General features: G+C 46.4%; 4 protein-coding genes and 1 long non-coding RNA gene across 7 annotated transcripts; 3 read left to right on the top strand and 2 right to left on the bottom strand.

Annotated features, from left to right (window-relative positions):
• Positions 1-163: 163 nt before the first annotated feature.
• On the bottom strand, positions 164-4,640 carry LOC109526641 (sulfotransferase 1 family member D1-like). The gene is made up of 7 exons (XM_019888090.1): positions 3,940-4,640; positions 3,725-3,853; positions 2,617-2,714; positions 2,369-2,495; positions 1,996-2,090; positions 1,627-1,807; positions 164-1,220 (listed from the first exon to the last, which is right to left on the bottom strand). The coding sequence occupies exons 1-7, from the start codon at positions 4,145-4,147 to the stop codon at positions 1,108-1,110; spliced, it is 951 nt and encodes a 316-aa protein (XP_019743649.1). The 5' UTR covers positions 4,148-4,640; the 3' UTR covers positions 164-1,107.
• Positions 2,029-3,846, top strand: LOC109526785 (uncharacterized). The gene is made up of 3 exons (XR_002170415.1): positions 2,029-2,101; positions 3,176-3,249; positions 3,759-3,846. It is a non-coding gene; the product is annotated as an uncharacterized LOC109526785 (long non-coding RNA).
• A 517-nt stretch (positions 4,641-5,157) lies between the features above and the next one.
• Positions 5,158-10,122, top strand: LOC109526451 (tectonic-3-like). 2 transcript variants are annotated; one of them, XM_019887854.1, is made up of 14 exons: positions 5,158-5,845; positions 6,058-6,172; positions 6,256-6,353; positions 6,862-6,974; positions 7,108-7,216; positions 7,347-7,459; positions 7,542-7,580; positions 7,690-7,764; positions 8,292-8,411; positions 8,477-8,575; positions 8,664-8,767; positions 8,927-9,077; positions 9,181-9,315; positions 9,479-10,122. In XM_019887854.1, exons 1-14 carry the CDS (start codon positions 5,443-5,445, stop codon positions 9,572-9,574), a joined length of 1,770 nt encoding a protein of 589 aa, XP_019743413.1. In that variant the 5' UTR covers positions 5,158-5,442; the 3' UTR covers positions 9,575-10,122. The 2 variants fall into 2 exon arrangements, with proteins under 2 accessions (XP_019743413.1, XP_019743334.1); XM_019887775.1 differs by having other exon boundaries at positions 6,859-6,974.
• Positions 9,783-14,976, bottom strand: mto1 (mitochondrial tRNA translation optimization 1). Its single transcript, XM_019887674.1, has 13 exons — positions 14,672-14,976; positions 14,146-14,356; positions 13,851-14,050; positions 13,367-13,484; positions 12,773-13,071; positions 12,593-12,705; positions 12,244-12,434; positions 12,033-12,163; positions 11,738-11,942; positions 11,389-11,560; positions 11,188-11,297; positions 10,555-10,712; positions 9,783-10,022 (listed from the first exon to the last, which is right to left on the bottom strand). The coding sequence occupies exons 1-13, from the start codon at positions 14,774-14,776 to the stop codon at positions 9,915-9,917; spliced, it is 2,121 nt and encodes a 706-aa protein (XP_019743233.1). The 5' UTR covers positions 14,777-14,976; the 3' UTR covers positions 9,783-9,914.
• A 445-nt stretch (positions 14,977-15,421) lies between these two features.
• Positions 15,422-25,477, top strand: atxn2l (ataxin 2-like). Of its 2 annotated transcripts, none has more exons than XM_019884611.1 (23): positions 15,422-16,137; positions 17,183-17,222; positions 17,642-17,698; positions 17,789-17,860; positions 18,170-18,326; positions 18,564-18,685; positions 18,974-19,065; positions 19,231-19,467; positions 19,589-20,034; positions 20,475-20,561; positions 20,654-20,767; positions 20,903-20,983; positions 21,074-21,135; positions 21,324-21,664; positions 21,735-21,804; positions 21,881-22,015; positions 22,107-22,170; positions 22,285-22,466; positions 22,542-22,683; positions 22,795-22,904; positions 23,651-23,830; positions 23,909-24,080; positions 24,851-25,477. In XM_019884611.1, the coding sequence occupies exons 1-23, from the start codon at positions 16,025-16,027 to the stop codon at positions 24,898-24,900; spliced, it is 3,126 nt and encodes a 1,041-aa protein (XP_019740170.1). In that variant the 5' UTR covers positions 15,422-16,024; the 3' UTR covers positions 24,901-25,477. The 2 variants fall into 2 exon arrangements, with proteins under 2 accessions (XP_019740170.1, XP_019740238.1); XM_019884679.1 differs by lacking the exon at positions 15,422-16,137 and adding an exon at positions 16,182-16,535.
• The last annotated feature ends 2,309 nt before the right edge of the window (positions 25,478-27,786 follow it).

Here is a 27,786-nt window from a genome sequence, read left to right as displayed (position 1 = left end):
GTTGCAGCAAGACATCTGAAACATGTGACCTGGAGGACCGAGGTCGCTCCAAACCAAAATCCATCACTCACACATTTCTTGATGAGCTCCCATAGCTTTGCCAACCCTCCCTGCCCGCAAAACATGCCTTTCTCCCCAAATCAATATTCAGTGAAAGCACGACCAAAGGACAGAAAGTCATATTTTAATGCATGTTACATTCACGTAGGCATCAGAGTGTGCGGACCTCATTGTAAGTCCAACTGTGAGCACTGCGACCTTGTGTGTCGAGCTGTGTCGAATTGCCATTCGACGAATCCTAAATATTTCAGCTCCTGTAAGCTTGTTCCATATAGAGTGAGACAAAGGTTTCCCTTGGTACGGAACGTGTGAAGGAACCGAGATGTTTCGTTCCCCGATCCATCCAATCCACTCCAGTGATTCAAGCGAAGGCAACACAATGCTGGAGTGGATCGACACACCGTTCTGAGGTGCCGTTTGAATCTCAACTTGTGAGCGTGAAACCTTGTTTGTCTTTAGGTGTCCTGCAACCAGTCCCCAATATGCACAAGTGCGATGGAAAATGCCTGAAAGGATAGATTCAAAGCAAGTGGATGGAAGGCTCGCGAGCCATAATCTGAGTGCCAGGAGCAACATGCTAAATTATGTTGAGTTTTTAACTTTTGGAGTTAATGACACTTTGGGTGTGGATGTGTTTCTTTAGTCAACCATTTCATAAAGTCAATATTGTGACAAGGAAGTGACACGGCATAAATCCTTTCCCCAAAATGGCTTGAATAATTTCGTACCACATTACTGTATTCCCTCGTGAACTCGGATCATGCTGTAAACTGCTCGAGGCTAGTAACGATACACCACACGGATGTCATCTCTACATATTGTTCTCTTCTCTTCTTGATCTCTTTTGAGAAGCTTTGTCGTAGATTTCTTTTTCACCCAAAAGTTGCTTGGACGAGAAACAAGTTCTCGTGTAGCATCAGCAGGCTTTCTTACAACTGCAAAACACTTTTGATATCATTTTACTATACTGCTCAGTTATACTGCAGTTGTAACAAGCAACAATGGAGAAATGACTCGGTACACGACACTGAAACAACGCGAAGCCTTTTAGAACTGTGTTCTGAACGGAATGTTGACTTGCTTCATTTTCTTCTCGTAGTCCTCGTCAAACTCTGCTGACTGCTCAGGTGTGAAATGATTTTTCCAGTCTCCGACTTCTCCTGTTGAGGACAAACAAAAAGAAGATAACGGCTTGAATGGTGGGTAGAGAAGTGTATCCCACCGCTCCGTGACGAGAGGCGCTAGCCATTCGCTAGCTTGGGCGGTAACAGTAGAGTCATCATAATAACTAACATGGAAAATGCACACTAATTGGGAAAACTGAAATGATAAGAAACAACTTGACAGGGTCTTAAAAGCCTCCGAGGAACAGTTTTTAAAAGCACCAAATCATTTATCTGACAAATTCTTCGAACCTGAGAATGTTATATCCTAATTCTTCATATATTTATGACAGGCGAAAGGTTCCCCACCCGTAACATCCTCCGCAGAGGGAAAAGCAAGAACTCCCAAGACCTCAAGAGGTTACTGCTTTACTCTAACAGGACTGGACTCAAGTCCAATGACCTTTTCTCATGAAGCTGGAGATGGACTGGTCAAAAACATTCTCAGGAATGCAGGTGTAGTTGGCCATCGGGTTCTCCTTCATGTTTTTGAAGGTCGTCAGCTCCACAATGCTGCCGACGACATCATCAGAGAGGGACAAGTCCATGTACTTCATGATGCGTTCCACTTCACGTCTGGGATCCTGCATGGAAAAGTAACAGCGGGGTATGTGCCGAGCTTCTTCAAAGAAGCTTCTGGCAGACTAAATAATTCCAAGAATGTGTTGTCTGTGCGTGCGTGCGTGCGTGTGTGTGTGTGCGCGCGCGGGCGTCTGTGTGTGTTGCACATAAAAATGCAATGAATGCCACAGGAGAGATGTGAAATCACTACCTCTTTCATGTCTTCATAGAAGATGTAAAGGATGTTCCTCTTTTCTCGTTCCTGCCAGTAACCTTTCACGTGATCGTACCAGGAGCCCCACGGCACTGCGCAGCACGTGAGTGTGGGGGAAATTATACAATTGCACTCAATTGGTCCAAAAAGTATGATCTATTTGCCACGGGTTCCCCTATCTGTGCCGACGACGTACGGCCTTACGACTGCTCGATGGCAGAAGGAACCGGTCATGTTACCATATAAAAAAACTAAGGAAAAAAAAACAACTTTTCTGTTCAACTAAAACAGGCCCAGATTTCATACAGTGTAAGTACATTTGAGGGTAAATTTGGATTTCAATTGGGCCGTACGATACTGCTCCACTTACTTTCTCCACGCATGAATTTCTGGACGTAGTCCTCCCAGGGTCCAGGCTCAGGCTGAGTCATATTCATGCGACCAAAGTGGTAGTAGCTCACCGTGTTGTCCTTTGCATTGCGTGCTACATAGATAGTCTGTGCACGAGACAGAGGGGAGAGTGAAAGCCACAATGCAAGGAACACCTTCAAAAAGAATTCATGTTGAGGTGGCATGAGTGGCGTTGCCGTCTGTGAATCCCTACTTACGTCAACTTACTTTGCATTTTTTTTCCCAAAACCCAGTTGGAACCAGCTGAATTGGCAGATGTGTCTTAATGATTCTTGGGGGAGCCATTTTTTCCAGAAGCTGAATACCTGAGAATTCACATGGAAAAGATGTATTTGCAGCAGAGCAGGGGTCACCAATCTCTCGCCCCTTCCTGGAAGGGGCGAGAGATTGCCTTCCTTCTTGTGTGTGCCTTCTGGCTGCCGTGCCAAAAAAGCCTGCTCCTTTGGTTGCAGTCGATTTCGACTGGAGAATGCAAAGTCAGGCTGTGTGTGTTGGTGTGTCAATTTGTTTTCGAGAAGAACCCAGATGAAAAGGATGTTTTCCTTCTACCAAGTATTTGGAATATTTGTGGTTGTAGTGTGCAGTGATGTACCATACCGTGCTCAGAGCTGGGGGTTTTTTTTGTTTGTTTGTTTGTTTTTTTTTTTTTTTTTGTTGTTTTTTGGTGCAGGGGTCATTTCAGTTTTTATAAAGGCACATGAGAAAAATGTGTTCGAAACAGAAAGATTGTTATCTAATTTGAACATTTGCTGTTGTTTGTTTTTAGACTCAAGCAGCAGGTCAGATCAAATGCTGTCTCCACGTGAACTTGTTCTCCAACTCTTGTTGTCCCGCTCTAAGGTAACCAAAATACAAATGGCTCTCACTCTGATGTGGTGCAGATCAGCATGTGCACTTTTGGGTCGTGGGAAAGCTGAAGTCTTTCCTTACATCTTGCATTGGTTGCTAGTCAGCTGCTTGGCAGTTGTGAATGGGGGCAGTGGACAGGAACTGTTCATTGAATGTGAATCGGTATACTACAAAAAGTCCAAAATAAACATTATATTCAATATATAATGTACAGAGTGTATACTTGTATATACAGTATTTGGTCTGGGAGAGACATCACCTCATCCACTACCCAAAAGAGAACAAGCATGATAGAAAATGTATCGATGGGTGATACAATATGTTGCTCCACTGAAAAGCATGTATCCCCGCATTTTGCGTCTTTTTTTGGCGGGGGGGTTCACTTTTGATTTTATCTCTTTTGACTTGGCTTGTGTCAATGTATCAAGTGAATTTCGAACATATTGCAACAACATGCGGTACGCACCTGAGGGGATTGGTGGTGGGCTGCATATCTCCAGGAAAGGACTGCGGACCGGCGTGGGTGCTCGTCTACAGGCCTCCGCATCACCGTTGTGAAGAAGCAGGTCAACTATCTCCTGGGTCCATGTTGTCCCTTAAACCGACGACAGTACAAGAACACCATGAAACAACATCATCCCATATTGTCAAGGTGGAGAGAAGCAGTGCATTTTCTCCGACCGGCTTTCGGGTAGGTGGCGATAAGGATGTCTGATGGGTCAGGACAGAAAGCTGAGACGGCGTCAAAGTTATTGGCGATATGGTTCATTAATGGAATTCCCTTCACTGAGATGAGCGGGAAGCGAAACATAGAGCTGCCGGCCTTCTGGATGGCATCGCTGTAGGTTAACTCTTTGTCCTCTGACATGGCTTCAGCAAAAGGATTCATTGGACAGATAAAATCGCTGCAGAAAATATAGTCTGTTGGCTTTGTCTGAAGTCCTTTCTCCTCTTCTGTCAAATATTTACCAGGGCCGTGATTCTCAGCCTTTTCCTGTCACTTCGTTCCGCAATAGAATATCCTTCTCGTCTGGTCCACTAACATCTGGACTTTGCCTCCCGAGGCCCTGTGGGCTTGTTTTACAGCCTCTCTGACACGTGAGTCCCAAAACTCTCAGTGGGTTGTCCCAACAGAATTTTGCTGCAAGCAGAGTGAAAAGAGGCATTCAGCTGTCCTGTAAGTTCCCTCCTCCTGATACTTGATCAACTCTTTCCTGTGAAAGTTGAGGGAAGGACAAGGAGTGTCTTGTTTCAGCTCCACAGCCAAACAAAGAGAACAGTGGTCCTAGTTCAATTGCACAATTTAAATGTCAAGTTTCGGTGGATTGATCAGCAATGTAGTTTAAGCCAAGAGATAAAACTGTTTTCTTCCTGTACTTTTGGGTTTTGTTTTGTCACCCCCCCCCCCACCCCACCCCACCCACTCCCACGGCTTTCTGTCCTGTGTGCTAAAGCATTGAAACCAAGATTAGCAGCGCATAGTTTGTTTATGCATCAGGACAGTTTGCAAAACACACGAGAAGTCATGTGCGCACAGTCAGCCTGCAGCAACTGTTTTGAACTGGCGTCCTGTCAAAGGCAGAGACAATATTGTTCGGTTAAACAAGCTCAGAAAGATTTGACCACAAATCACTCACTTATTAAACAAACCTCTGGGTGGAGACAATGGGCTTTTTGCATGTCTCTGTGTTTTGAGAAATGACTCACCAGCCTCTAATCGCGACTTCTAATCAAACTGGAAAAAGACAATGCTTCTTTTTACACAATGCATTTGAACTAAAAATGCAAACAAAAATAATTTGACATTAAAAACAATGTTTGCTTACAAGGTTACTATTTTTGTTTTGTTTGATTAAACGAAAGAAACATTTCGCTCCTTAAGCTTCTACGAGAACTTCTGCACAAGTATCTGTACAGAACACATGAAAAAGTATATCCCTTCGTCTAAGGGCTTTACGGTAGGGTTTGATTTTCCCCTGTAACCGGAAGTTCCTGCTTCAACTTCCTTGGTAACGAGAAGCCATCGCAACCACTTTTGGTTAGCAAGTTTCACTAGCTCGCTCGAAACGCGTTTGCCTCGGTTTACTGTAACGTTACGTTCAAAAATAAACGAAAGGTTTCTCAAGCTTCCAAATAAATAGCCGCCGAGGAATAAAATGCGTAGCGTGGTTGATTTGTGAGGACATGAACAGCCGCCAATGGGGCCGTCTCATCCTCGTCGTCTTCTCGGGTGGGTGCTTGGCACAAACGGAGACAACGCCGACTGATGGGCAAGCCGTGAGCTTTGCGACCCCCTCTCCGGGGGTCACCGACCGGGTGAACTTCAGCAGTCGCTTCCCTGGCGCGAATGAGTCGATAAATATTTCGGTCGGAAGTACTGGTACTCCCGTTGCAGATAACCAAGCTTCCATCGCTGCTACCATCTCACCAAGTGCAGTTCCAACAAACGGGGAATCTGTTAACTCAGCGACCCCTTCTCAGGGGCCCACCGACAGCGTGAACTCCACCAGTCTCCCCAGTGGCACCACGGAGTCGACAAGTGATACAGTCGGAAGCACTGCGCCTCCAAATGTGGGGGCCTCAAAGGGTAATTTACATCAGCAACCCCCCCCCCTTTTTTTTTTGTTTCATTTAATTTACTGTATGTGTAAATTGTTAGTCATATTAAATCAAGCTCGATTGTCATTACAGGTCACAAGTACAAGGCAACAAATGCAACTCTGTCAATGTCAGGCTTGTAAAGACTGATACTGAATATCTAATACAGACTAACGTCAAGGTTTGTGTCTTACTATCCAGCTTGTGCCTGCGATTTAACTCCTGGTGTCTGCGACATCGGCTGCTGTTGTGACATTGGTGACTGTGGCGTTGCTGACCTGAGTACCATCTTCACAGAATGTCATCAGAAAGCGAAGTAAGGTGTCATCGGTGCATGTAAAAGTGCCTGGTTTTGGCATTGTTTCAAGGACAATATTTTTTGGGGTGTGTGCTCTGCAGGTCAGGAGCATGCATTGAGAAGTGGCAGATGTTCCGGACCAATGTGGATTCTTCTTTAGTCACTGTGACTGAATCTTTGTTTTGTGTTCAATCTGCAGGTAAATGGTTGCAACTAATTCCTACACGGCAATATACAGTGGTGCCTTGAGATACTCTTCTTTCTGGTGTGCATGCCTTGGGCTCCTTGGAGCAGCATCATACATACATGAAGATGTAGTTGGAGATGTTCACTCCTCAGTAAACTGCAGGAATATCAGTCAATCTTTACAGAGGATAAAGAACGTATGCCTGTGGGTATTGTCATTTCTGTCTACATTAGATTACGGTGGCCTGGATGACTGAGAATCTACACATACATAAAAGGGAAAAAAATTCTAGAAAGCACATTTATATTTTGTTATTGTGGGAGTAACATAAAAATATTGGGTGGCAATTATGCTATTCGTATCAATTACGTAGTGGTACATGAAAGAATCGTTGCCTAAGTACAGTTGATTGGATTCAACTCAAGTTTAATGTGCAAATTGCTGAATCGGTTTCATCACAAGGAGACGACCGGCAGTGTTTCAATGTTGATTGATTGATTGATTTTTTTTCTGCCAGCAGTTGACCATTTCAAGGTTCCCACTGCTCCACTTCAGCTTCCCTCTTTAGGGGACTCGTATCACTTCGCACCAGCGCAACCAATCAGCGTCGGCCACAGCAGACATTTTTATCGGGTAACAGGAACACGTTGGTGATGTTTGACAATGTCTCATACAATATTCCATCAGACTTTTAATGCGGCTATTCAGAACCAGGTGCATGACTCAAGTTCTTGCTGCGTATGTGACGTTCAAATCCGTGTTGTAGGTCAACGATGTCATCCAGACGTATTTCACCAGTTCATCTGTGCGAGGTCTCCTTCGTCAGCCGTCTCCGGGAGCCACCAGTGCATTCTGTCTTAATCGCAATCCTGCACGTAAGATGACGCCACGTAAAAAATAAAAAAAAAGTAGTTACAAATATGTATATACAGTATCTATATAGAGATGTATGCACCTTCATTTTCCAGCCACCCGAAACACTTAAGTGTTTTGCTCATCTTGCAGGCTTCTTAAGATCCGAGTCTTTGTCCTGTACTCGCCTGGTAACCCCTCAGTCGTGCACCAAAGACCCAAATCTCAGCGCGCTCTCCTACTTCTCGGACCTGAGTCTAATCCAAGTAAGCAAGTCTGCGCAAGTTTTTCAAAAACTGTTTTCAAATGATCTGTTCTCTGAAATCAATGCGAATGTTGTCATCACAGATTCCAAAACCTGCGCAAGAACAAGTGTCCGACCTTTTGGTGAGAACACCTTTGCCAACTTTTCCTGCTGGTTTAAAAGACGGACGGCATCAGTATCAAGTCTAATGAAGCAAGATGTTTTTTGTGTTTTTTTTTTTTCCCCTCCCAGATCCCAGTGTCCCCGCTATCTGACTGGCCTGCACCAAGCGAGCAAAATAACCTTTGTGTTAATGTGACAAAACAGGTGAGAAGCTTTATTTTTGGTTTTCAAATGACAAGTTCAAGCGCAAACGCTGCCAAGTTTGTAATTTGTATTCACAAAGAGTATAATTTACCATTTCAGTGGAATTTTATAGCTGTGTGAAAAACTTTGCAGTTGTCTACATTTTTTTTCCTGTCAGTACTTTTTTCTCATTTGAAATTCAAAACAATCCGCTTCCTCACTTCAGCTCAGGAAAAATTTCTTGAAACAGTTCATCTTATCCCTACCACATTTTTTTCTTTTCAAACTTTAAAAAGTAAAAGCCCATATACAATTTTATTGTTTTTCCCACCTCGTAATTTCTACATTGTCTTACCAATTCAATCCATTCCAACTTCAACATGTTCAGCTCAGTCCAGGTCATTCAATACCATTCCACAATTTTTCATTCAGCCTCTTTAGCCTTCACACGCAATTTTTCCAGAATTGTTTTTGTTGTTGTTGTTGTTGTTTTTAATTACATTGCAGCTATGTGTTCATGCCTCCCATCTGTCTGGATGCTTTTGCAGGTTGAATTTGTCATCGTGTACACAGACAGAGGAGCACTGGCAAGTGCGACAGTGAATGTTGTTTTAGCTGATGTGGAAATAAACCAGTTGTTTCAACAAGTGCACTCGGTCCAATTCAAGGTATTTGCACCAACGGGTCTTTATCCCAAAGCACAGATTATTACTGTCCTTTCCTCTTGTTTTAGCTGGGGACACCTCACCCGTCTCCACGGCTAACGATCCCTTCAGTTGGAGTGCGGGTGGGATCCAGCATCCTCGGTCGCTTCCATGGAGTAGTGAAACCCGTATCCCCGTGAACCGTGTGGTGAACCTCCTCCAGCACGTTGTGTACCTTTGCCAGTCATGTGCAGCGGTTCCTTGACAGCGTGCCAGGTAACCGTAATGGGGGTGCCGCGAGCTGGCGAGTGCTCCTCTGACCCCTATGCACGGGCGAGCATCCTCTTCACACATAACACAATTGCAGGCTGCGCATTTAGGTAAGGCCGCATGAAGCAACAGCGGGGTCAATCGTGCTTGGCGTGCAAATTGAAAAGAAACACCTTTTAACTTTAACACAACACAGAGAGGAGTGTTGTGAGCAAACAAATCTCTCAAATCGCTTTACGGGGTCTTTTCATGTATTTGCGTGTTCCAAGTTCTCCTTCCAGGGACTGCGCCGAGCTGCGATCCAACGTTCGCTTCGTCTTGCAAGGAGAAGATGCTATTCCTGACATGATTGCCATGAGCTCGGGCTCCCAACCGGAGTGGACCAGAGTGCTCAAAGAGGAGTGTCCCGTCAGCTCGGAGGTAGCAGTCATGTGTAAAAACTGCTGGCATTATTATGAACCCGCGTCATCTTTTCCGACACTCTAATCTTGAGGATCTAATGGGTCGGTTTCCCGACTCTTAGGAAACATGTGCCTCAGGCTGCACCCTCCCACACTCGCTCTTTGTGCAAGTGCTGTGGGCTCGTATGGGCCTCCTGGACCTCCCTCAGAGCTACATCCTGGGAGTCAAGTACCTTTTCCGGTGTCAAAAGTTTCAGGTAGGCCTGTATTTTGTATTTATTGATTGATTTTTTTTTTTTGTCTACATTCTAGACTGACATTTGCCATGAAATGGAATAAACCGGGACTTTCCAAAACTGACAGCTGGTTTAAAAACTTGCCATGCAAATTTGAAAATAACCCCCATCTTGTGTCTTTCAGTGTCCTTTGTCTTCAACCATCAGACTAACCACAGAGGTCGCGTTTGCTGACATGACGGTTTACCGCCAACCGGTGCTAAAGATTGGCTCGCCTTGACTGACACGCCGTGTTTGTCTTCGGCACCACAGACCTGGATGGACTCATTCTTGTTGAAGTTAAGGTCACTTGGAGTTTATTGCCGCTCACGGTCCGCTTCCTAACAGGATTAGAATTCTTCTCCAGGGTAGCTGGATTGTAGATGCAGGGGTTGTTGGAAGTGTTGCTAAGGCATCTTTATTAGTCCAAAAGAAATTCTACCCAAACACTGGCTGACATGGCATTTCTTTATTGAACCAAGTCTTGTACATTTTTAGTAACAGCATTTGGGGCGTAGGGGCATTTTATTTATTTATTTATTTGTACACATCTCCTTCCGTAGCTTCTCCTTTTCCTCAGGTTAGCTCCTATGCGTTCTTTTCTCCTTCTTCCCCGAGTGAAGGACATAGTTGAAAAGATGGGCAATTGCAGCCGGCGTTACTCCTTGCAAACGCGTAGCAGCACCAAGCTGAGGAGCACAATGATCTTATTTCAATGTCTGACACAACTGGTTGACGAAAATGTTGTCAGTTGTTCTTCCTCCTCAAAAAAACAAAAAACAAACAAAAAAACCCAAAACAAAACTCCATATTTTTTTGAAATTTAATTTCAAGCTTGAATGAAATTGACAATTTGTTTTCCCATCACTCACTTTGTTAGGAATCATAGTTAGTCAAGGTCAAGGTCATCTTTATTGTCAAATATGCTTTGTTTGACATGCAGCATAGATGAAATTTCTTCCTCTCCATCCTCAGTGCAAACATGCATGCAAACATGCTGTGCATTAAACACACACAGCTAAGAAAAATGAAAAAAAAAAAATTATGGTGGCTGCAAGTTAAAGTTAGATTTTGCCATCTAGTGGTGGAAAGCCTGAAGCTCAACAACAACAACAACAAAATAGACAACCTCGCTGTGCCGGTGTCAGTGGTAAAAAGTGTTACTGTGGGAGGGTAACCCTGTAAAGATAACACAGGACAGTGTTTTTGTTTTAAACTCACCGTGCTGGGCCGAACTCTGTCCAAAATTTCCCGCACCTCTTGTGACAGAGAGACTGGTAGGGACAAATAGTCCAAGTCCTGTGGGAGAGACATGCTCTCCTCTTTTTGAATTCTCGCAATCTCCTTCTGCTGGAGGACGCAGTGAGGCCTGTACACAGCTGGGCGGCACACATGCACAGAAGAACATCATCATGCGCCGCAGAGATTTTTCACAATACAGTCAAACCTCGGATTTCGAACGTCTCTGTTCTCGACCAAATCGGTTTTCGCCCAAAAATTTCGAGTTTTTTAGGCCTCGGATGACAACCGAATTTCGGTTCTCGAACAACTGAGCGCATTTGAATGCGTCACTTGACTCCTCTCGCCTTCCTCACACGAGGAAGTGACACTTCCTCGTGTAGTGTTCCATTGTGAACAGACGTGTTCAATAAAGATGTTTTTTTTAAAAAGAGCGTGGTTTCGGTTTTCAAACAAATCGGTTTTTGAACAGCCTTCTGGAACGGATTATGGTCGAAAACCGAGGTATGACTGTATTTGTAAATCAGATACACCAAGATGCTTCTGGCTTGCAGAAATTGCATTGACCACACTCGACTTGAACTGAAAACGATGTTGTGATTATTTATACACCACCTTCTATCTTCAGCCTTTGCGAGAATTCTGTGTAGGGTGAAAGGCATTCCGGGAAAACGGAGACCAACATTTCAAAGGTCGCGTCGTTGTACTGAAGCATCTCCAAGCCACTGAAAGAAGAATCGTATACCAGGTGACTACAAACTCAAATAGAGGAACGCCTATGGGATTACCACTTGAGTTCAACAGTTTGTAACTTGCGTCGGATTGGCGGCCTTCATCTCGCTGATGTGCACGCGAGGCAATTTAAGTCTCCATGCTGTGGCGGACAGAGAGACATCCCGAAGAGCTGCAAGCGCATCCTGGAGACTGTCTCTCACTCTCACAGTCTGCTGGTAGCGGCGGGAGGACACGCACCCCACCTCTGCAAAGCCTGAAATGACATGCTTAACTCGTCTCGTTTGGATGGCGGGGTAGTAGTCCTTCAAAAAGAAAGTTCTGAAATCTGTTTTCCTAGTTGTAATCCGTTTTCCCCCCCTTCACTTATAGAAAAGCAAACACAAGGTTGCTCCAATTACAATCGCCAGCGAGGCCCTGCAACGCCATTTACCTTTAAGGGTAAGTCGCAGATCCGCATTGTCCGGCCTCAGTGACGTTCGAAACTCCGCCCGACTGGTGAACATGCGGTAAGGTTCCGTCACACCTCGTGTCACAAGGTCATCAATCAGAACACCGATGTAGCTCTCGGTCCGAGACAGCGCCATTGTGGGCATGCAGAGTGCGGCGCGGGCCGCATTGACCCCTGCCCACAAGCCCTGGAGAGCAAAGTGCAGGGCTGGGAGTCATGGATTTATGGGATGCCACCCGAATTGTGATGGTAAATCAAGGTACTAAAATGCAGCCACCTGCGCAGCAGCCTCCTCGTACCCCGTGGTCCCATTAATCTGCCCAGCCAGGAAAAGACCTTGGGTGCTTTTCACTTGCAGCGCAGGGCTCAGCTGAGTGGGGCACACAAAGTCATACTGCACGCCGTAGCCTAACACACAATGAAAAATAGACCTCAATTTACTTTTATTTATTTATTTTTTTAAATAACATGTTTAGGGTCGCACATACCGGGTGTGTGGATTTCAGCCCTGTGCAGGGCCGGGATCTCTCTAATGAGGTGCAGCTGCATGTCAGGGGGCATTGTCATGGAGAGACCCTGCGGGTACACCAGGTCAGAGGTCAGCCCCTCGGGCTCCAGCCAGACCTGATGTTGCCTGCCCGGGAAGCGAAGTACTCGGGACTCAATTGAAGGGCAGTACCTAAACATTGACAAGGGCCTCTTATTTAGGAAGGGATTCTCAAATTGCACTGTTGTACATAATGTTTAGTTATCTTCTGATTGTTTATGTATTTTTTAAATATGAAATTTAAACCAGATAGGAAGTTAGATGTACATCAAAAGTGGACAGGTGTGTACCTGGGGCCCTTTGTGTCCTGCTGTATGTGACAATTGAGATGAAGACTCTCTTTCACCACTTTATCCACACCAGGAGTGGTATAGGTCAAGTAGCACGGCAGCTGCTCCTCGGCCTGTGAAAACGTGACATTCAACCACAATACGCGGTACTTTGGTGTATTCACATGTGCTTTAAAGTACCTTGCAGTGAGTGTGGCTATTGAGGAAGCTGAAGGGACTTGGTTGACTGTCGGGCGGGTGTAGCGTAGCCTGGTCAAAATCCACTGAAGCCTTCACTATTCTAGGAGGGGTGCCCGTCCTGAGTCGGCCCATCTTCAACCCCAGGCGCTCCCTCAACGTGTGGGACATTCCGGCGCTGGATGGTGCATCTCCGATCCGCCCCCCCGGGGATGTGTTCTGACCCATGAAGAGGGAGCCGGACAGGAAAGTACCCGTGGTAAGAACCACAGAGTGGGCGGAAATTGGGAGGCTTGCACCTGCTGCCATCAGAAAACATTTTTTTTTCAAACAGTTCTTCAAGATTGAATGTGTATTGTACTAAAAAAGTAAATACAATTGAACTGTACTAACATTCACTGCTTAAATACTATTTAGGGAGTGATTATTTTGCATACCATTAGGGAGCTCGTGTACCAATCGTCTCAAATTTGCTGTCTCATTTTAAATTAATCAAAATGACCTAGTTTTTTCTACATTCATGGTAGGGCTTGGTCCTTATGCCCCGTGAGTAGTGGGGGGTTACTCTATTTGTTTTTTAATGGGTTTGTTGCCCACCTAAACGTATCCCAGTGACTCTGTGGCATCCAGGCTCTTCTGGGTTAGATTCTGTAACAAGAAGCTCCTCCACTGATCCCTCCAGCACCGTCAATCTGGAAGTGGACAGCAGCTCGGACTGCAGGTGAAAAGCGGGATTAATAAAGACAATCCTAATTCGAGTTTACCAAATGCTCGGACAGATGAAAAAGTTTAGTCACAACTATAGTTTACAGTAATGTCTAAAACCATCCATCCATTTCCGAATCCGCTTAACCTCACGAAGGTCACGGGCGCTGCCGGAGCCTATCCCAGCTGTCTTCAGGCAACAGACGGTGTACACCCTGAACTGGTTGCCAGCCAATCGCAGGGCGCACACAGACAAGCAATTGTTTGCAAATCGAGGAAGGGAAAAAAAATTAAAAGACCGAAGCAGAAAGGGGGGGGGGGCTAAGAGATGACTTTTTTCATCAATAAAAAGTCACTTTTTTCTTTCTTTCTTCACCTGAATGAATTGGCGGTAGCGTTGGCGGTCCAACTGAGCCCGGGGCCCCCACACAGCGGGGCCCTTCCTGCGATTCAAGATAGAAAAATGGATGCCAGCCCAGTCTCCTGCTCGACCGCACACGCCGTCCAAAGCGTCCACCTCCTTCACCAGGTGACCCTTCCCCACTCCACCCAGAGAGGGGTTGCACGACAAGGCGCCTGGAAGGAACATGACAGAAGGACGCCGCTAGGACCATGAGTGGGACTTTGGTTTCAAAGCTTGCGGCCAAACAACTTCCACCTTGTTCTCTTACCGATGGTGTGAACTTTCTGCGTGACCAGCAGTGTGTGTGCTCCCACTCGGGATGCAGCAGCAGCAGCCTCGGTACCTGCGTGACCTCCGCCCACCACGATCACGTCATACTGCTGTCTGGCAAGGTGACTGGCACGTCTGCAGACCGGCCAGAGGAAGCGCTCCAAGGTGGGAAACTTTTTTCTCAACATGGACGATGCTAACCTGTGTGGATGGGAATGAATCACACTGGATTGGTCACGCTCAAACGAACCGAACGTGCCTTTGGTATGTGGAGTTCACAGAGCGAAGCCAGACCCTAGTGAGATTCGAAACCAGCACCTCTCTATAGGGAGGAAGACGCGGTCTATGAACAAATCACATTTAAAATCTTGTTCTTTTCGACAACGAACACGTGACTGAATGTTAACGAAACAAAATAGGTCTTATGTGTAATTAACCTTTCACCGATTGCACACTTACAAGAACGAATGCATTGTCAGATTGCGGTTATCACAACCCCTAAAAATCAACACCTTGAACTACTTAGTTTCTTTGCCAAAATTCAGAGAATGGTTTTGGTTTCCGCCGTTTTTTGTTGTTTTTGTTAAAGGAATAATAAAGTCCCTTGAGTAAGAGCGTTTTCCCGACATTAGGAAGCGGCCATGCTGCGTGTGGTTTACGGTCGTAATATACGCACTAAAGACGCACACACAAGTTTTCTAGTGGGTGCTTTGTTTAAATCACGTTGTGCAAAAGTAGAAATTAAGGTAAAAGCAAGATATTCCCCAGATACTGTCTTATTTGACGGCGTCCACTACAAGAATGATTCATGGCGAATGTTTTGAGTCTCGTGACAGCCGAATAATCATCAGTTACTGCTGTCTTAAAATTCATTTAATCCGAAAACACTGACACACAAACTTTTTTGTTTTGCCTTGCTATCGTTACCTTTTTTTTGGGGGGGGTAGTCAATTAACATTAGTAAAGCTGTGGGAACATTTTGTTTGATTGTGTGTCTCAGTTAGTTTTTTTTTATTTACTGTCTATTAGAATCGTCACTTTGCGGGCTAATGAAAGAGAAACACTATTGCTCTTATTATCTGTACTTTTTCAATTGGGAAAAGTTCTCAAATGGATGTTGATTTATCTCTTATTCCACTTCATTTGTTTTTTTCCCCTTCTGAGACAAAAATTAGAGAACAATCCGATTCAATCAACTCTTCAACGTGCGCGCGAACGCTAGGTCGAAGGTGCGCGCGCACGTCGAAGCCCCTCCCCCTCCTCTTTCTCGGTCGTGTTTCCCAGTTAACCGCGCGCGGATCGAGTCAAGTGAACCTACCGAGAGGTGGTGCTGACTGACCGCTGCAAGGTTTCTCGACTAAACCTAAATTATTTCACTTTCGGAAGCGACTGACAAGCAACGTAAAGTCTTTGTTTGGAAAAAATTGGAAGGTTTCGCCTGTGCCGGAGTCAAGGTGACGCGGTTAAATGAAAGAAAGTAAAACGCGGAGTGAAAGCGCCTGACTGCAGCTTGAGGATCAAAGCTAATGCTAAGCCACATAGCCGTTGCTACATAATTACACGAAAACTCGTGTCAGTTGAGCCGTCGTTTGCTTTGTCATAACCGCTGATATCACAAAGTAGATGTGCGGAGAAGCATTTTGAGGGCGCACGCCACATTTGGTTGGAACAGCGGTGGTTGGGGAGGGTTGCTTGAACATTTTAGGCCACAAGCGACTGGTATTCACTTAGCAAGATTAGCTACGATAGCCCGTATTGCCGAAGTGACACCGGCTCAACTGCTAAAGATAGTTTATAAGCGAAGCTATTTCGTATCGGACGGTTTAGTGTTGATTACTTTCGATACTTTTGGGTCCGAACCCCCGTGTTTATTCGCCATGCTGAAACAACAGCAGCCCAACTCCGGTGGGAGAAAAGCATCAAATGGTACCACGGGCCCCGCCGGTATGTCTTCTCCAGTCAGTGGCGGCAACCGGACGCCGGCCGGGAGGTGAGTGAACCGGGCAACACGCACTAGGAAACTCCGGGGTCGGCCCCTTGCGCTAAAGGCCTACCGGTTAAAGCTCCGTGTGCTCAATGGGCCGCGTCGCAGCCACAGAGCTTTCTCTCCTGGCCAATCCATTTCGTTTCTGGGGGATTGATATGTGGGTCGAACCAATCGGATGGCTCGAACGGAACCGAAAACAGACTTGAAGGGGCGGGTTGAACTTGGGTGAAACCATTAAGTAGCAAATCAACATACAGGTGAAAGAAAGTTTATCTGGCCGGTCAAGACCCAGAAAGCGGACGCTGTTCGGCGGAACACAAAAATCTCTTTATTTGCAACGCTAACCTCAATGTGGCTCGTTCAGTGAATCATCTTTTAAGAGATTTAATGGCTACCGCAAGGTCTGTCTTGCTCCGACGTCGTTGTGAGATTTTGTTTTGGTCAGATTGGCCTCAGCCTTTGTTTTGTAACCTTAAGTGTGTTTTTTGGCTGCGTTGCCACCTCGTTGAGCAAGCCACATTGGTCTGGTTGGAATTGGACGTAAACATCGCGCTTTGTCCTCTTTTGTGGTTTATATTGCGAGCAGATTTTTTTTCTTTTGTTGTTGCCTTTGTGTACGATGAGTTTAGTTTGGAATTGAATCAACAACTAAACGAAAGATTTTGTCACCATTAGAAGGTCAAAGGGGGAAATTTACAGCCTGCCATTGTTTTGTTGAAATTAGTACTGTATATCAAATAGACCATGTTTTTTTTTTGTTTTGTGCGTGCAATGCTTGTTTCTTTTTTTTACTTTCTCCTTTTCATAATTTTTGCTGCTGTAAATTGCGAATTTCTCCATTGACAAAGGTTTTTCTTTTTGTTCAAACGTTTATTTAAACTGACTTGCATGGAAAATAGAGATTAAACATCTCTGTTTCCTGTAAAAACTGATTTTGAACTGATTTGATGAAGTGTCACCAAGCATTTTTTTGGGGGGTTTTAGAATAAATTTCACGTTGCTGCGCTGAAATGTATCATGCTTAAATTTCTGTTTTTGTTTTTAACAGGAATCGAACTACTGCGAAACCGTCATTCCAGTCTTCTCCCGTGAGTATCGAGGCCCAGATCATTAGGCCAACAAACACGAGCAAAACCTGAACCATACTTTACTGAATGACTAAAAGCACAATGACAAAAGCGGTGGTTTTGTGGGCTACTACCAACCACTTTCAGTGAAGGAGCACCAAAGATCCGAAGATCTTTCTTAGCTGTGTGAGCAATTGTGGCTCTGCAAGATTCAGTCGCTTTCCAGTCAAACAGCGAAAGTAGCTGCCTCCTTCCACCTCACTTCACCGGATATGATTAAGGTGGTTGGAGATTAGGGCTGGCATTTTCTGTTAATGAAAGGTGCGGGCGTAATGTCTTGAGTCCCAAGCAAATGGATACATATCACATCATGTCAGGACAGCTTGTTTGGAATGTGTTGCTGGAGTCTTGATGGAGACTGTGTCTTGTCTCTTGTGCAGGTTTTTGAGGGTGTGTACAACAATGCTCGAATGCTTCATTTCCTCACAGCTGTTGTGGTAAATTTTCATTGATCATTTTCCATCTACATCCAGAGAATGTTGTCAAGTTCCTTGGTAATTACAATTTTCAAATTGCATCTCCTTCAGGGTTCCACTTGTGATATAAGGGTGAAGAATGGGAGTGTGTTTGAAGGCATCTTCAAGACGCTCAGTTCCCGGGTGAGGCTGCTACTTTTGACTTGTAATGCGCACAGAAACAATCAATGCGAGACGTACTATAGTGGAAACTTGACTTTAAACTTTCATTTGTTCCATGACAAATCTGACCAAATAATTTTTCCCTGTTGAAATAAATCGGTGTACTGTTAATCCCACATCTGCCTAATACAATGTTTCAGACGCTCAATGGAACATTTCAACATTTGGGGAGCCCCGGGTGGGGTGCGATGATAAAGAATCGCCAACACTGCTTGCACAGAATCTATTTACACGCAGTCTAAACTTGTTTGCTCCCCTTATTGTTCTTAGTGTGAATTGGCCGTGGACGCCGTGCACAAAAGAGGGGAGGAGGGCTCGACTTTGGCTCCGCCGCGGCGGGAAGACATCACCGACACCATGATTTTCAGCCCTTCGGATCTGGTTACGATGATATGCAGGGACGTAGACCTCAACTATGCCACCAGAGGTGCGCACTTAAGTGAAATTCATCGTAACCATTGTGTTTGTAGTCACGGTCAATGTTTTACTCGTGTCTGTGTAAACAGTGATGAGTGTAAGTGCACAGGGCAACTCAAGATTATTTTACCAGCGGTGGAGTTTTGCAGTATGTGTTGGTTTGCAAAATGAGCGCTAAAAGACGAGGCTCACAGGCAACTTACGATATTGTTGAGTTGACGATTGCATCACCGTGTCTTGTGTGCAGATACCTTCACCGACACAGCCATCAGCTCCACGCGGGTCAACGGCGAACACAAAGAGAAAGTGTTGCAGAGGTGGGAAGGAGGAGACAGCAACGGGGAGAGTTATAATCTGGATGCGGATACAGTAAGTTCCTGCCAGTCTGTCATTCACAGCATGAGCTTGTAAATGTCAAATATTGTCGGTTGATATGCCACTGCGGTTCTTTCCCTCTAAAAATTGGATTCTGTTATTTGTCTATGCACTGCAAGTGACATTTGGATTTGTACTTTGTCATTGGATTTGTAGTTTGTCCAAAAAAAAAAAAAAAAATCTTGCTTCCAGATAGCCCTTTAAACGTGGCGTTTCACACTCCTGCTATAAGCCGTGTTTTGATTTGTTTTGTTGAATGCTAATTTATGCCCCCCCTCATAGTCCAACGGCTGGGATGCCAACGAGATGTTCCGCTACAATGAAGTGAAATATGGAGTCACATCAACGTATGATTCCAGCCTCTCTATGTATACGTAAGTTTCCGTCAGAGTCTTCGTGTCAACCTGGCGATATCAACCACCGAGAAATGTTTTTATTGATTCACTCAAACATTTCCTTGTGTGTATTTTTGAGTTAGTGGTCGATTCTGTGAAGTCAGAGAAACACTGAATATGCATATTGACACAACTCCAACCTAGCGTGCCGCTGGAGAGGGGTACCTCCGAAGTGTACCGACAGCGGGAGGCCCGCGCCGCTCGCCTGGCCAACGAGATCGAGTCCAGCCCCCAATACCGCCACCGCGCCGGCCTGGAGAACGACGAGGGTAAAAGTGAGGAGGACAAATACAGTGCTGTGGTGCGCGACAGCACCGATCGGGACAGGAGCCACGAGAGCCCCCGCGAACGTGAAAGGGGTCGAGACAGCCCCGGGGCCAGGTGAGTAGAGCCGTGTGGAGTTTACTGACCGCAATCAAACTCGTCAAGTGCCAAATTTTATTTATTGATTTATTTTTATTTTTTTAAATTGATAGTTGTGCTGTTGTCTTGTGTTGTTCAGGGAGGGCAAGTACATTCCTTTGCCTCAGCGGCAAAGGGAGATGAACCGGGATCGAGCCGAGAGAGGCCCCGGCGGTCCTCCGCCCCACAGTCGTCTGAGTGGGGGTTATCGCTCCACTCCTCCATCCTCCTCGTCCCCCAGAGCCCCGCTGCCTTCGACGGGCGGTCCCCAAACTGGTGTCTCCCCATCAGAGCGAAGCAGCCCCCTATCGGGCCGAGGCGGGGCCTACGTTGCCCACCACCCGCAAGGAAGCCCCAGCCCAGGTCCCGGCTCTGCTCCCGGCAGTCCGTATACACCCGCCTCTCCTGGGGCCGCGCCCAGCTCGGCAGGCTCCCTCTCTGCCACCCCTTCCCCGACTAGCCCACCTGCCCCCCATGGACACTCAGTCCCACATTCCCACTCCCTACCACACTCCCTGTCAGAGGCCGGTAGACCTGTTAATGGAGGTAAAGCTCTGTTTTTGTCAATAATGTCTTGTTTTTCGAAAAGAACACACACATCATTGTGATAGTACTTGAAAAGTCAATTTTTTTCTTTTTTAGGCTCTATTAATTGGAGGACCACTAAGTTAGACCTTACATGTGCAGGAGGCATGGTCAAAAAAGGGTTCCTGTTTTGCCACGTTTTTGCTTCGGTCACTGAATAATCTTTCTCCAGCGGGGCGTTGTTGCGGAAAATGTTCCTATTTTAGTGTGTAAATAGCTTGTTTGTGTCATAAAACCCTGTAGCAAAGGCATTTGTTATAGTTGCCGGTCATCGTAGTTGTCAGGGGCATGGCACTCATGGCGGAAATGTGTGGCGCAACTCCCCAACTTTTTTACCACTGCCACTTTCAACGGCAGATGTTGATCTTTAAGTTGAAAACAAAATGCGATTTGTCTTTCAGTTGCTGCCAGGACTTCTCCCAAAGCTCAAAGACCTCCACAGTCGAGCAGAACAGTCCGCACTCCAAACACACACGCTCAGTCTACTGGTACCAGCTCCTCCCTTTTTAATACATCGGCTACTCTTTGAAAATTTTTATTTTTTTAATGACTATTGATGAGCCTGATTCTGTCCTTGCAGCCACTCGTTCACCGAAATCGGGCTCTTCCCAGGACACCCCTTACTTGGACACGTCGTCCATCTCCTTGCCTGCTCAGAAGACGTCGGGCCCCGCCCCTCTGTTCCCCGTGGACGGTACAATCAACACTTTGACCTCCTGTTCACCTTTAACAATTGAACATTGGAGAATGAAGTTCACCTGCCAAATTGAGTCCGTCGACTCACCTAATGAAGCGGCATGACTCATTACTTGGTCATTTGTCTTGCCAGTGAATGAAATCCTATCTGCCGCTGCAAAAGAACGCTTGGCCGAGAGCCCCGGCGGCACGGAGGACAGCAAGAGCAGCAAAGGTGAGAAGGTGACAAGCCGACATTAAGCCGGAACACCACAACTGTTTTCCCTAAAACCATCTTTTCGTTTTCCGCTGTTTCCCCGCCCAGCTCCTTCAGTTCAACAAAGGTCACAAATTGAGGAGCTACGGAAGTTCGGCAAGGAATTTAGGGTGAGTGTTTGCTTCCTTTACAAAAAACCTGGGAATGCAATCCCGAAGTAGAAGACGGCCTGTGGCATTCCCGTGTCCATTTGGAGACTGACGCTTCGACTTTGATGAATGTTTTTGTAGAATTTTATTGTAATCCTGAAAATGTGATGACACTTGAATTAAATTAGCACCTTTGGTTTTCCTTCAAGCTCCAGCCGAGTGGAGGCAGCTCCGGCTCACCCAGCTCTCCCGCTGCAGCGACTCCTCCTGTGGTCGGCGATGTCGCCCAGGCCGGCGCCGCCAAACCTACGCCGCCGGCAGACCCTCACGCCGCCGCCGAACCCAAACCGCAGCCCGCTGCCCCCAGCCCATCCCATCCTCAGCCGTCGGGGCTCCCGTCCGATGAACCCAAGGAAGCCAGCACGCCGGGTGGCCCCAACTCGGTTGCCGCGGGAGCCGTTTTGGACAGACATTCGCCGGCTGCCCCTCAACCGGCCAGGGCCCCGGGAAGTGAGGACGGCATGTCGGAGCGCACGGAGGGTGTAGCAGAGTAAGTTAAAAAAAATAGATTGTTTAGCCACTAAGATAGGAGAAAATTTCAACACCTTGTCTTTGTCTAGCCAAGTGAAGAAATCCACCTTAAACCCCAACGCTAAAGAATTCAATCCAATCAAACCTCAGATGCCTATGGTGAGCCTTTTTACCTTAAGTGAGTGTAAGTGCGACTACCGCATTTCTGACTCTGTCCAATTACCTTGCGGTCCAGACAAAACCCAACACGGCCCCCACCCCGCCTCGACCCACTCCTCCGAGCCCCGTGGTCATTCAGCACCCAGGCGGCCAGGGTCCACTTTACAATGCCCCCTACCTATCCTATGTGTCGCAGATTCACTCTGTACAGGTACACGAGCAGAGACCGTCCCCATAAATAACAATTTCCGATTGTATTGTCAGGCAAAGAAAAAAAAAATCCTTGATTTTTCATTTTCCAGACCCCACAGATGTACCAGTACACCATGTCTGCAGTCAGCCAGGGAAAGTACCCCAGGACCAAAGGTCATGCATGAAACTTGTTTTTGCCTCTGACTGAATGTTGTTTCAGCTGTACAGTGGTACCTTGTTGGGGCCACGCCCACATGTCCTCAAACCATGTGGGCCGTTGCATTTCAGGCTCTGTAGTGGCACCGCGCTCAGACCATGGTGCCTCGGCGCCCCCCATGCTGCAAGCGGCAGCAACAGCCGCCGGCGCCCCCTTGGTTGCGTCCCCTTACCCTCAGTCCTACCTTCAGTACAACCCGCAGCAGTATGGCCAGCAGCAGGTCATCCAGGCCATGTCACCCTACCCAGGACAGGTAGGAAACAGCCCGTAAGTGTTCGTGTCTTGCCTTTATTTCAAAAAATGTTCGACTCCCCACTCTCTCTTTCAGCCCATGTATTCCATGCTGCAAGGGGGGGCTCGGATGATAGGGCAAGGCGGGGCTCCCCACCCGCAAGCCCTTGGACCTCCAGGAGGCCCACAGTTCCAGACACAGGGGGATGGGCCACAGGGACCTCAGCAGGGCATCTATGGTGAGCAACAAAGTATCTGAATGCACCTTAAAAGACCTTTCGCACCACTTTCTAATCAATGTTCCTTGAAACTGGCAAGCTGGAATAGTGTGGACTGTCTTTTGTCTTCAGCTCCCCAGTCCTTCTCCCACCACACAGGGGCCGTACATCAACCGCAGCCATCCAGTACCCCAACAGGCAACCAGCCCCCACCCCAGCATCCTGCGCCCAGCCCCGGACAGGTGACACCGTCTCGGAGACTTTTGAGTCTTTCTGATATTACAGGGTGTCCATAAAGTCTCTCCATACTGTGATATGTATTTGTTTTTGTTTGTTTGTTTGTTTGTTTGTTTTTATTTTTTCTATTGAATAGACACAACTTGGCGGCCTTATAGCACAAATGCCCAAGTCATTTTTGTAGAAATTCTTACCAAAAGAGCCATACGGCTCCATCAATGACTTGTGCCATACACCACTCGATGGATGTGACAATAGATGTCCGTGCTTAATTCCTGTTGTTTTTGTGCATTTTGCCTTTTCTTGCGAAGTGCGTTTTTTTTTTTTTTTTTAATAATCACAACCCATTTCTTGAACGCGGAACTTGAAATTAAATATCTGTGATGCGATCTCTACTCTCGTTGGCTGACGCCCACGTCACTGACCAAGTCAGGCCCCGCTCTTCAAAGTCATATACAGACTCGACAGTCAGTCGAATGTGAGCAATACCCACGCCTCACATGCATGGCAGTTATTTTTTTTAATCCAATTAATCAATAGAATATGAGATTCTAAAAATATTTGATCGCTGCAGCTCTAAATCTGATTAACATATCTAATTTTTAATTTTTTTTTTAATAAAGAGACTTTCTGGACATGCTGTACAAACGCTTGAATGTAAATGTAATTTTGGTGCAGCTGAAGTGTCAACAAGAGTGGTGCTTAAGTTCACAGTGGTAACAACGACCAAATGCTGATTGTTGGCTTCCAGAACACCCAATCCGGCCCACAGCCCCAGTCCTTGTACCACTCAGGTCCACTGTCCGCACCCACCCCGCCCAACATGCCGCCTGGCCACACGTCCCCGCAGGGCTCCTACCCCATTCAGGGCTACAGCATCCACGGCCACCAGGGCATTCCACCCACGTATCCCCTGGGCCAGTTGGCGCAGGTCGGAACCCATCCTATTGCTTCCCAGGTCCCTTTTCCAGTTACAAATCTGAAGCTGTCCTGTCTTCTTCTTGGTCAGGCCCATGTACAAGGAGCCATGTCAGGCCCCCACCATTCGGGGAGCCATGGTCAGCCCCAATTAGTGATGCTGCAGCCTCCCCCGCAACAGGGGCCCGGCTCGGTGCCCCAGCACCCGCAGCACGGACCGCAGCAAGGGACACACCAACACTTTTACATCGGGCATCCGCAAGGTAGGACGACACGGTGAACCGCCGCCCTGAAAGTGAAATGTCCGAAGATGGTGCCCCAAGCCTGATTGGAATATTTGTGCTTTGGCACCATCTTGTGGCATCTAAAAGTCATTTCTAGACCTTTTTCGAGGGCGTCAATTACTCTGGGGCTTCCGCTCGTCTTGGTAGGGCTCCATCCCTGTCACCCACAAATAGCTGAGGAACTCACCTGTGATGCTCCTGCGATGGCGCAAGGTGGAGCCAAAGCTTTGCCTGATTGGAAAGTAGTAAATGGTGTCAAGAGATTCGTCCCGACTAAGACATTGACATCTCTGTAAATCAGGAGGAGCCACATTTAGCCTCCATTGTCAGTGGAAGTTTCTGTAATTCTATTCCAAAAGTTATTTTCATAGATTATGGATTCAGGGTCCAGAAAAACCTCTATGATGTAAAAATAAGCAATCTATAATCTGTGAACGTTTTAACATTTTGCAAGTAATTATGGAAATAATAAAACTTCTCTGTGATACTTTTTTTGTTGGGGGGGGGGACATGAACGTGCACACTTCCAGGGGCCTGACAAAAAAAAAAAAAAATCAGTATGCCATTCATTTTTATGGATATCATAAACTGAGTTTGAAATGCTATGATGGTGTTTTGGAATCATGGTGAATGATGCATTTACAATTGAAACTATTCGATATCGACGACGATAAATATTTTCACTATTCACACCATGAGTTAATGTACTTTGGCCCATTCAGTGAAATGTTTCTTTTTGGCGCTGACAGCAATGCAGGTTCAGACACACCCGGCCTCCTTCCATCCACCCGGAAACTAAACTTCTCTCTTCAAAAAATGTTCCCGGGATTGAGCGCCGCCGTCCCCGCAGCCCGCCTGACGACGGTTCGACTGAACGTCCCAAAACGAGACTGACAGCAAAGCGCAGCGGCGGGGAAGGACATAGCCTCATAGCACCTTCTTGTTTTACTTCTTCTTCTGCTGCTGCTGTTATTGTTCATTGGCCCCAGAAGTGAAGGAGTGTTTTCTTTTTTCGTTTTTAATGCAAACGGATGAAGATGGCAAGACGACGAGCACGACGGCGAACCTGCGTGCAAATCCAGTGCTCCTCTTCAACTTCTTCCCTTTGTTCAGAGGCAGGAGGCACCTTGCTCACTTGGACCAGTCAGAGGACAAAGGGTTTCATCTTCCAGCAAAGTGTTTTTGGCCTGGTCGGGTGTGTTGGCTTTTTGACACACACACGCACATGTTCAGGATGAATACTTACTGCATGACACGGGGCATTTGAAGAGAGGATGGGATTTTTAACTAATCGTTTCTTTTAACTCACCCCGGTTGCTTAAAAAAAAAAAAAGAATCAACCTCTGACCGTTATTCTCTTCTTTAGGTAAATAAAAAAAAGGACAAGACAAAAAAAAATTCAAAAACAAAATGACCAAAAAATAAAAGTTTTCAACTTAACCACGTTATTCTGCTACTTTATTTTATCTCTAGGTGCAGTGGCATATTGTAGCGCATTCATTCAAAAGCTTGCTATTCTTTTGTCGCATTGAAAGCCATTGAGCATTTCTCCCATATAGCTTGAGGTCCATGTACGAGTCTGCTCTTTGCCTTCACGAGTCAAGACAAATCGGCGCATTAGCAGAGTAGCTGATTTAATGGTGATGTTTTGACCGCTCGAGTTTGACATGGGTGCAACATTACTAGTGAGGATAAACCTCACTAGTTGACAACTGTGTGCTACCAGTGCAAACGGAGGCGAGTAACATGCCGTTGTGATACCAAGGCCTTTAAATTGGATATCGAACTGAAAAGAGCTTTAAGTTTAAGGATTGAGCGCTTGGGGAAAATGATTGTCTTACGTATTATGTAATTACGACGCGTGTCAGACGAAAAACGGGCATCTTGATCGCGCATGCGCAATCATTCCCCCACCCCCCCTTGGCACTTGGCCTCCATCAGGGGTGTCCAAACTCGGTCCTGCCTGTTTTCCAGCTCTGCCAGCTGCAACACCTCTGATTCAAATAACCGGGGTTGTTCTAATGCTGCTTCAGAACTGGCTGATGAGCTGATCATTTGAATCAGGGGTGTTGCTGCTGGGAGCGATGGAAAACCGGCAAGACGGTTGCCCTCCAGGCCCGGAGCTGGACTTGCCTGGCCTACATGAAAGCTATGCGTTCACTTGTTGAGTCAATAGTGATTTTAATGGTTTTAGGTCTGCGATACATGCAGACAATAATAAATCACAAAAATTGTGAATAAAATTAAAATCAATTTTTGAACATATTGGTTACAGTATACTGTCGACCCCCTGCACCCCCCCTAAAAAAAAAAAAAACTTGCACGTGTGAATAAAAACCACGTGGAATTAAGGAATTTTTTTTTTTTTTAAGCATTCAGCCTACAAGTATGTTCGAGTGTATTTGTCAGTCAAGAATGTTTTACTCCACATTAGCATTTCCACGCTTCTGGAAGAAGCCGATGATAACTGCAACGCGTGCGTCTCGTACCACTGCCACTTATCGCAGAAGTAGTTCCAGTCACGCTCGGTCTCGTCCACGGCAAACCCCCGAGCCTGAACGAAGTTCCTGGCGATGGGGCAGGCCTCGTTGAGCAAGCCGAGGCCCCACGTGGTCAAAGGTCGCCGCTGGGCGGCACAAGCAGCGAAGAGGGACGAGGCCACGCCTCCTAGGAAACCGGTGGGATGAGGGTGTGTCATTCTGCCCGTTTCTACGGCAACCGCAACCAAGGGAAACAGCTGGTCAGGCTTCGGGTACCTGCACAGAATACCTGTCATTTGTTACCAAAATGGACAAAAACTGATTCGGAGATGAAGGGGAAGTCAAAGTGCGTTTGAAAAAAAAAAGTCTTTTGAATTGTAATTTGAATTAATAAATCCAGCACCACCGCGACACGAAGAGAGGATATGCGGTTCCAAAAATGGATAATTCTTTAATGCATTCCATCTGTATTTTCTGAGTGACCATAAATTGTTCAGTTGTTGTTGGGAGGGGAGTGCATGTGTAAAATGCTTTTGGGGATTTCGCAGGACGACCACGCGCTGACTTTTACAATGAGGCCATTTCGTAACGGAAATTCCGGATTTTTTTACATATAGTCACAGGCGGTTGACCACACGCGTCTGAACAATATATTTGGTGAGACTGTCTGCGTCTCTCGTGGAGTGGTCACTTATGAGATGGGCTTTGCCTTTGGGCGACGTGAGGCATTCAGACCTCACCCAAAACCCTCGCCCCCGCCAGTATTCCCAACCACTGCCTGCCTTCATCATGCCATCCTGAGATTTACAAAGCCAAGTTCGTTTTACATTGAAGACGAGTATCACAAAGAGATCGTGTCATTTTGCATTATCGGCGATCGTCAATAAAGTGCAAATAAAACACCCATCCGCACACTTCCAAACGTGTAAGACAACTTTATTCATTGTTTCAAGCTTTGTTGACAAGGGCAACTCCGCTGGAACCGTCGAAACGCAAGTCTCGTCTGGATGGTTGCGGGGTGGTCACTGCTGGTCCCAACGGGGCCGGGGGCTTAAGTACCTGCAACACCCAAAGGATCACGGTGAAATCAAACTTCGTTTCAGATTGAGGACGAAACATCGGATGATTTTCTGAGGGCCCCGATGCCCCCCCCCCCCCCCCCCCCCCCGTCTTTCGGGGAAAATACAAAACAAAAACCCCCCCAC

This window comes from Hippocampus comes, unplaced genomic scaffold, assembly GCF_001891065.2.
Source record: "Hippocampus comes isolate QL1 unplaced genomic scaffold, H_comes_QL1_v1.1 scaffold330, whole genome shotgun sequence".
In the NCBI taxonomy this organism is placed as follows: domain Eukaryota; kingdom Metazoa; phylum Chordata; class Actinopteri; order Syngnathiformes; family Syngnathidae; genus Hippocampus; species Hippocampus comes.
Note: the sequence above shows the minus strand (reverse complement) of the source record. Positions and strands in the feature narration are given on the sequence as shown.

What these genes read in the sequence shown, in the direction of transcription:
- LOC109526641 (XM_019888090.1), bottom strand. Translation starts at nt 4,147, where the DNA reads ATGAATCCTTTTGCTGAAGCCATGTCAGAGGACAAAGAGTTAACCTAC. An exon ending in CGCCACCTACCCGAAAGCCG is followed by an intron (nt 3,854 to 3,939) that starts GTCGGAGAAAAT and finishes CGTCGGTTTAAG; the next exon opens with GGACAACATGGACCCAGGAG. An exon ending in CCCACCACCAATCCCCTCAG is followed by an intron (nt 2,715 to 3,724) that starts GTGCGTACCGCA and finishes GTGAATTCTCAG; the next exon opens with GTATTCAGCTTCTGGAAAAA.
- mto1 (XM_019887674.1), bottom strand. Translation starts at nt 14,776, where the DNA reads ATGTCGGGAAAACGCTCTTACTCAAGGGACTTTATTATTCCTTTAACA. An exon ending in GCAGAAAGTTCACACCATCG is followed by an intron (nt 14,051 to 14,145) that starts GTAAGAGAACAA and finishes TGTTCCTTCCAG; the next exon opens with GCGCCTTGTCGTGCAACCCC. An exon ending in AGTCACTGGGATACGTTTAG is followed by an intron (nt 13,072 to 13,366) that starts GTGGGCAACAAA and finishes TTCTGATGGCAG; the next exon opens with CAGGTGCAAGCCTCCCAATT.
- LOC109526451 (XM_019887775.1), top strand. Translation starts at nt 5,443, where the DNA reads ATGAACAGCCGCCAATGGGGCCGTCTCATCCTCGTCGTCTTCTCGGGT. An exon ending in GAATGTCATCAGAAAGCGAA is followed by an intron (nt 6,173 to 6,255) that starts GTAAGGTGTCAT and finishes TGTGCTCTGCAG; the next exon opens with GTCAGGAGCATGCATTGAGA. An exon ending in TCCGGTGTCAAAAGTTTCAG is followed by an intron (nt 9,316 to 9,478) that starts GTAGGCCTGTAT and finishes TGTGTCTTTCAG; the next exon opens with TGTCCTTTGTCTTCAACCAT.
- atxn2l (XM_019884611.1), top strand. Translation starts at nt 16,025, where the DNA reads ATGCTGAAACAACAGCAGCCCAACTCCGGTGGGAGAAAAGCATCAAAT. An exon ending in CCTCAACTATGCCACCAGAG is followed by an intron (nt 18,327 to 18,563) that starts GTGCGCACTTAA and finishes TCTTGTGTGCAG; the next exon opens with ATACCTTCACCGACACAGCC. An exon ending in ACCTCAGCAGGGCATCTATG is followed by an intron (nt 22,684 to 22,794) that starts GTGAGCAACAAA and finishes TTTTGTCTTCAG; the next exon opens with CTCCCCAGTCCTTCTCCCAC.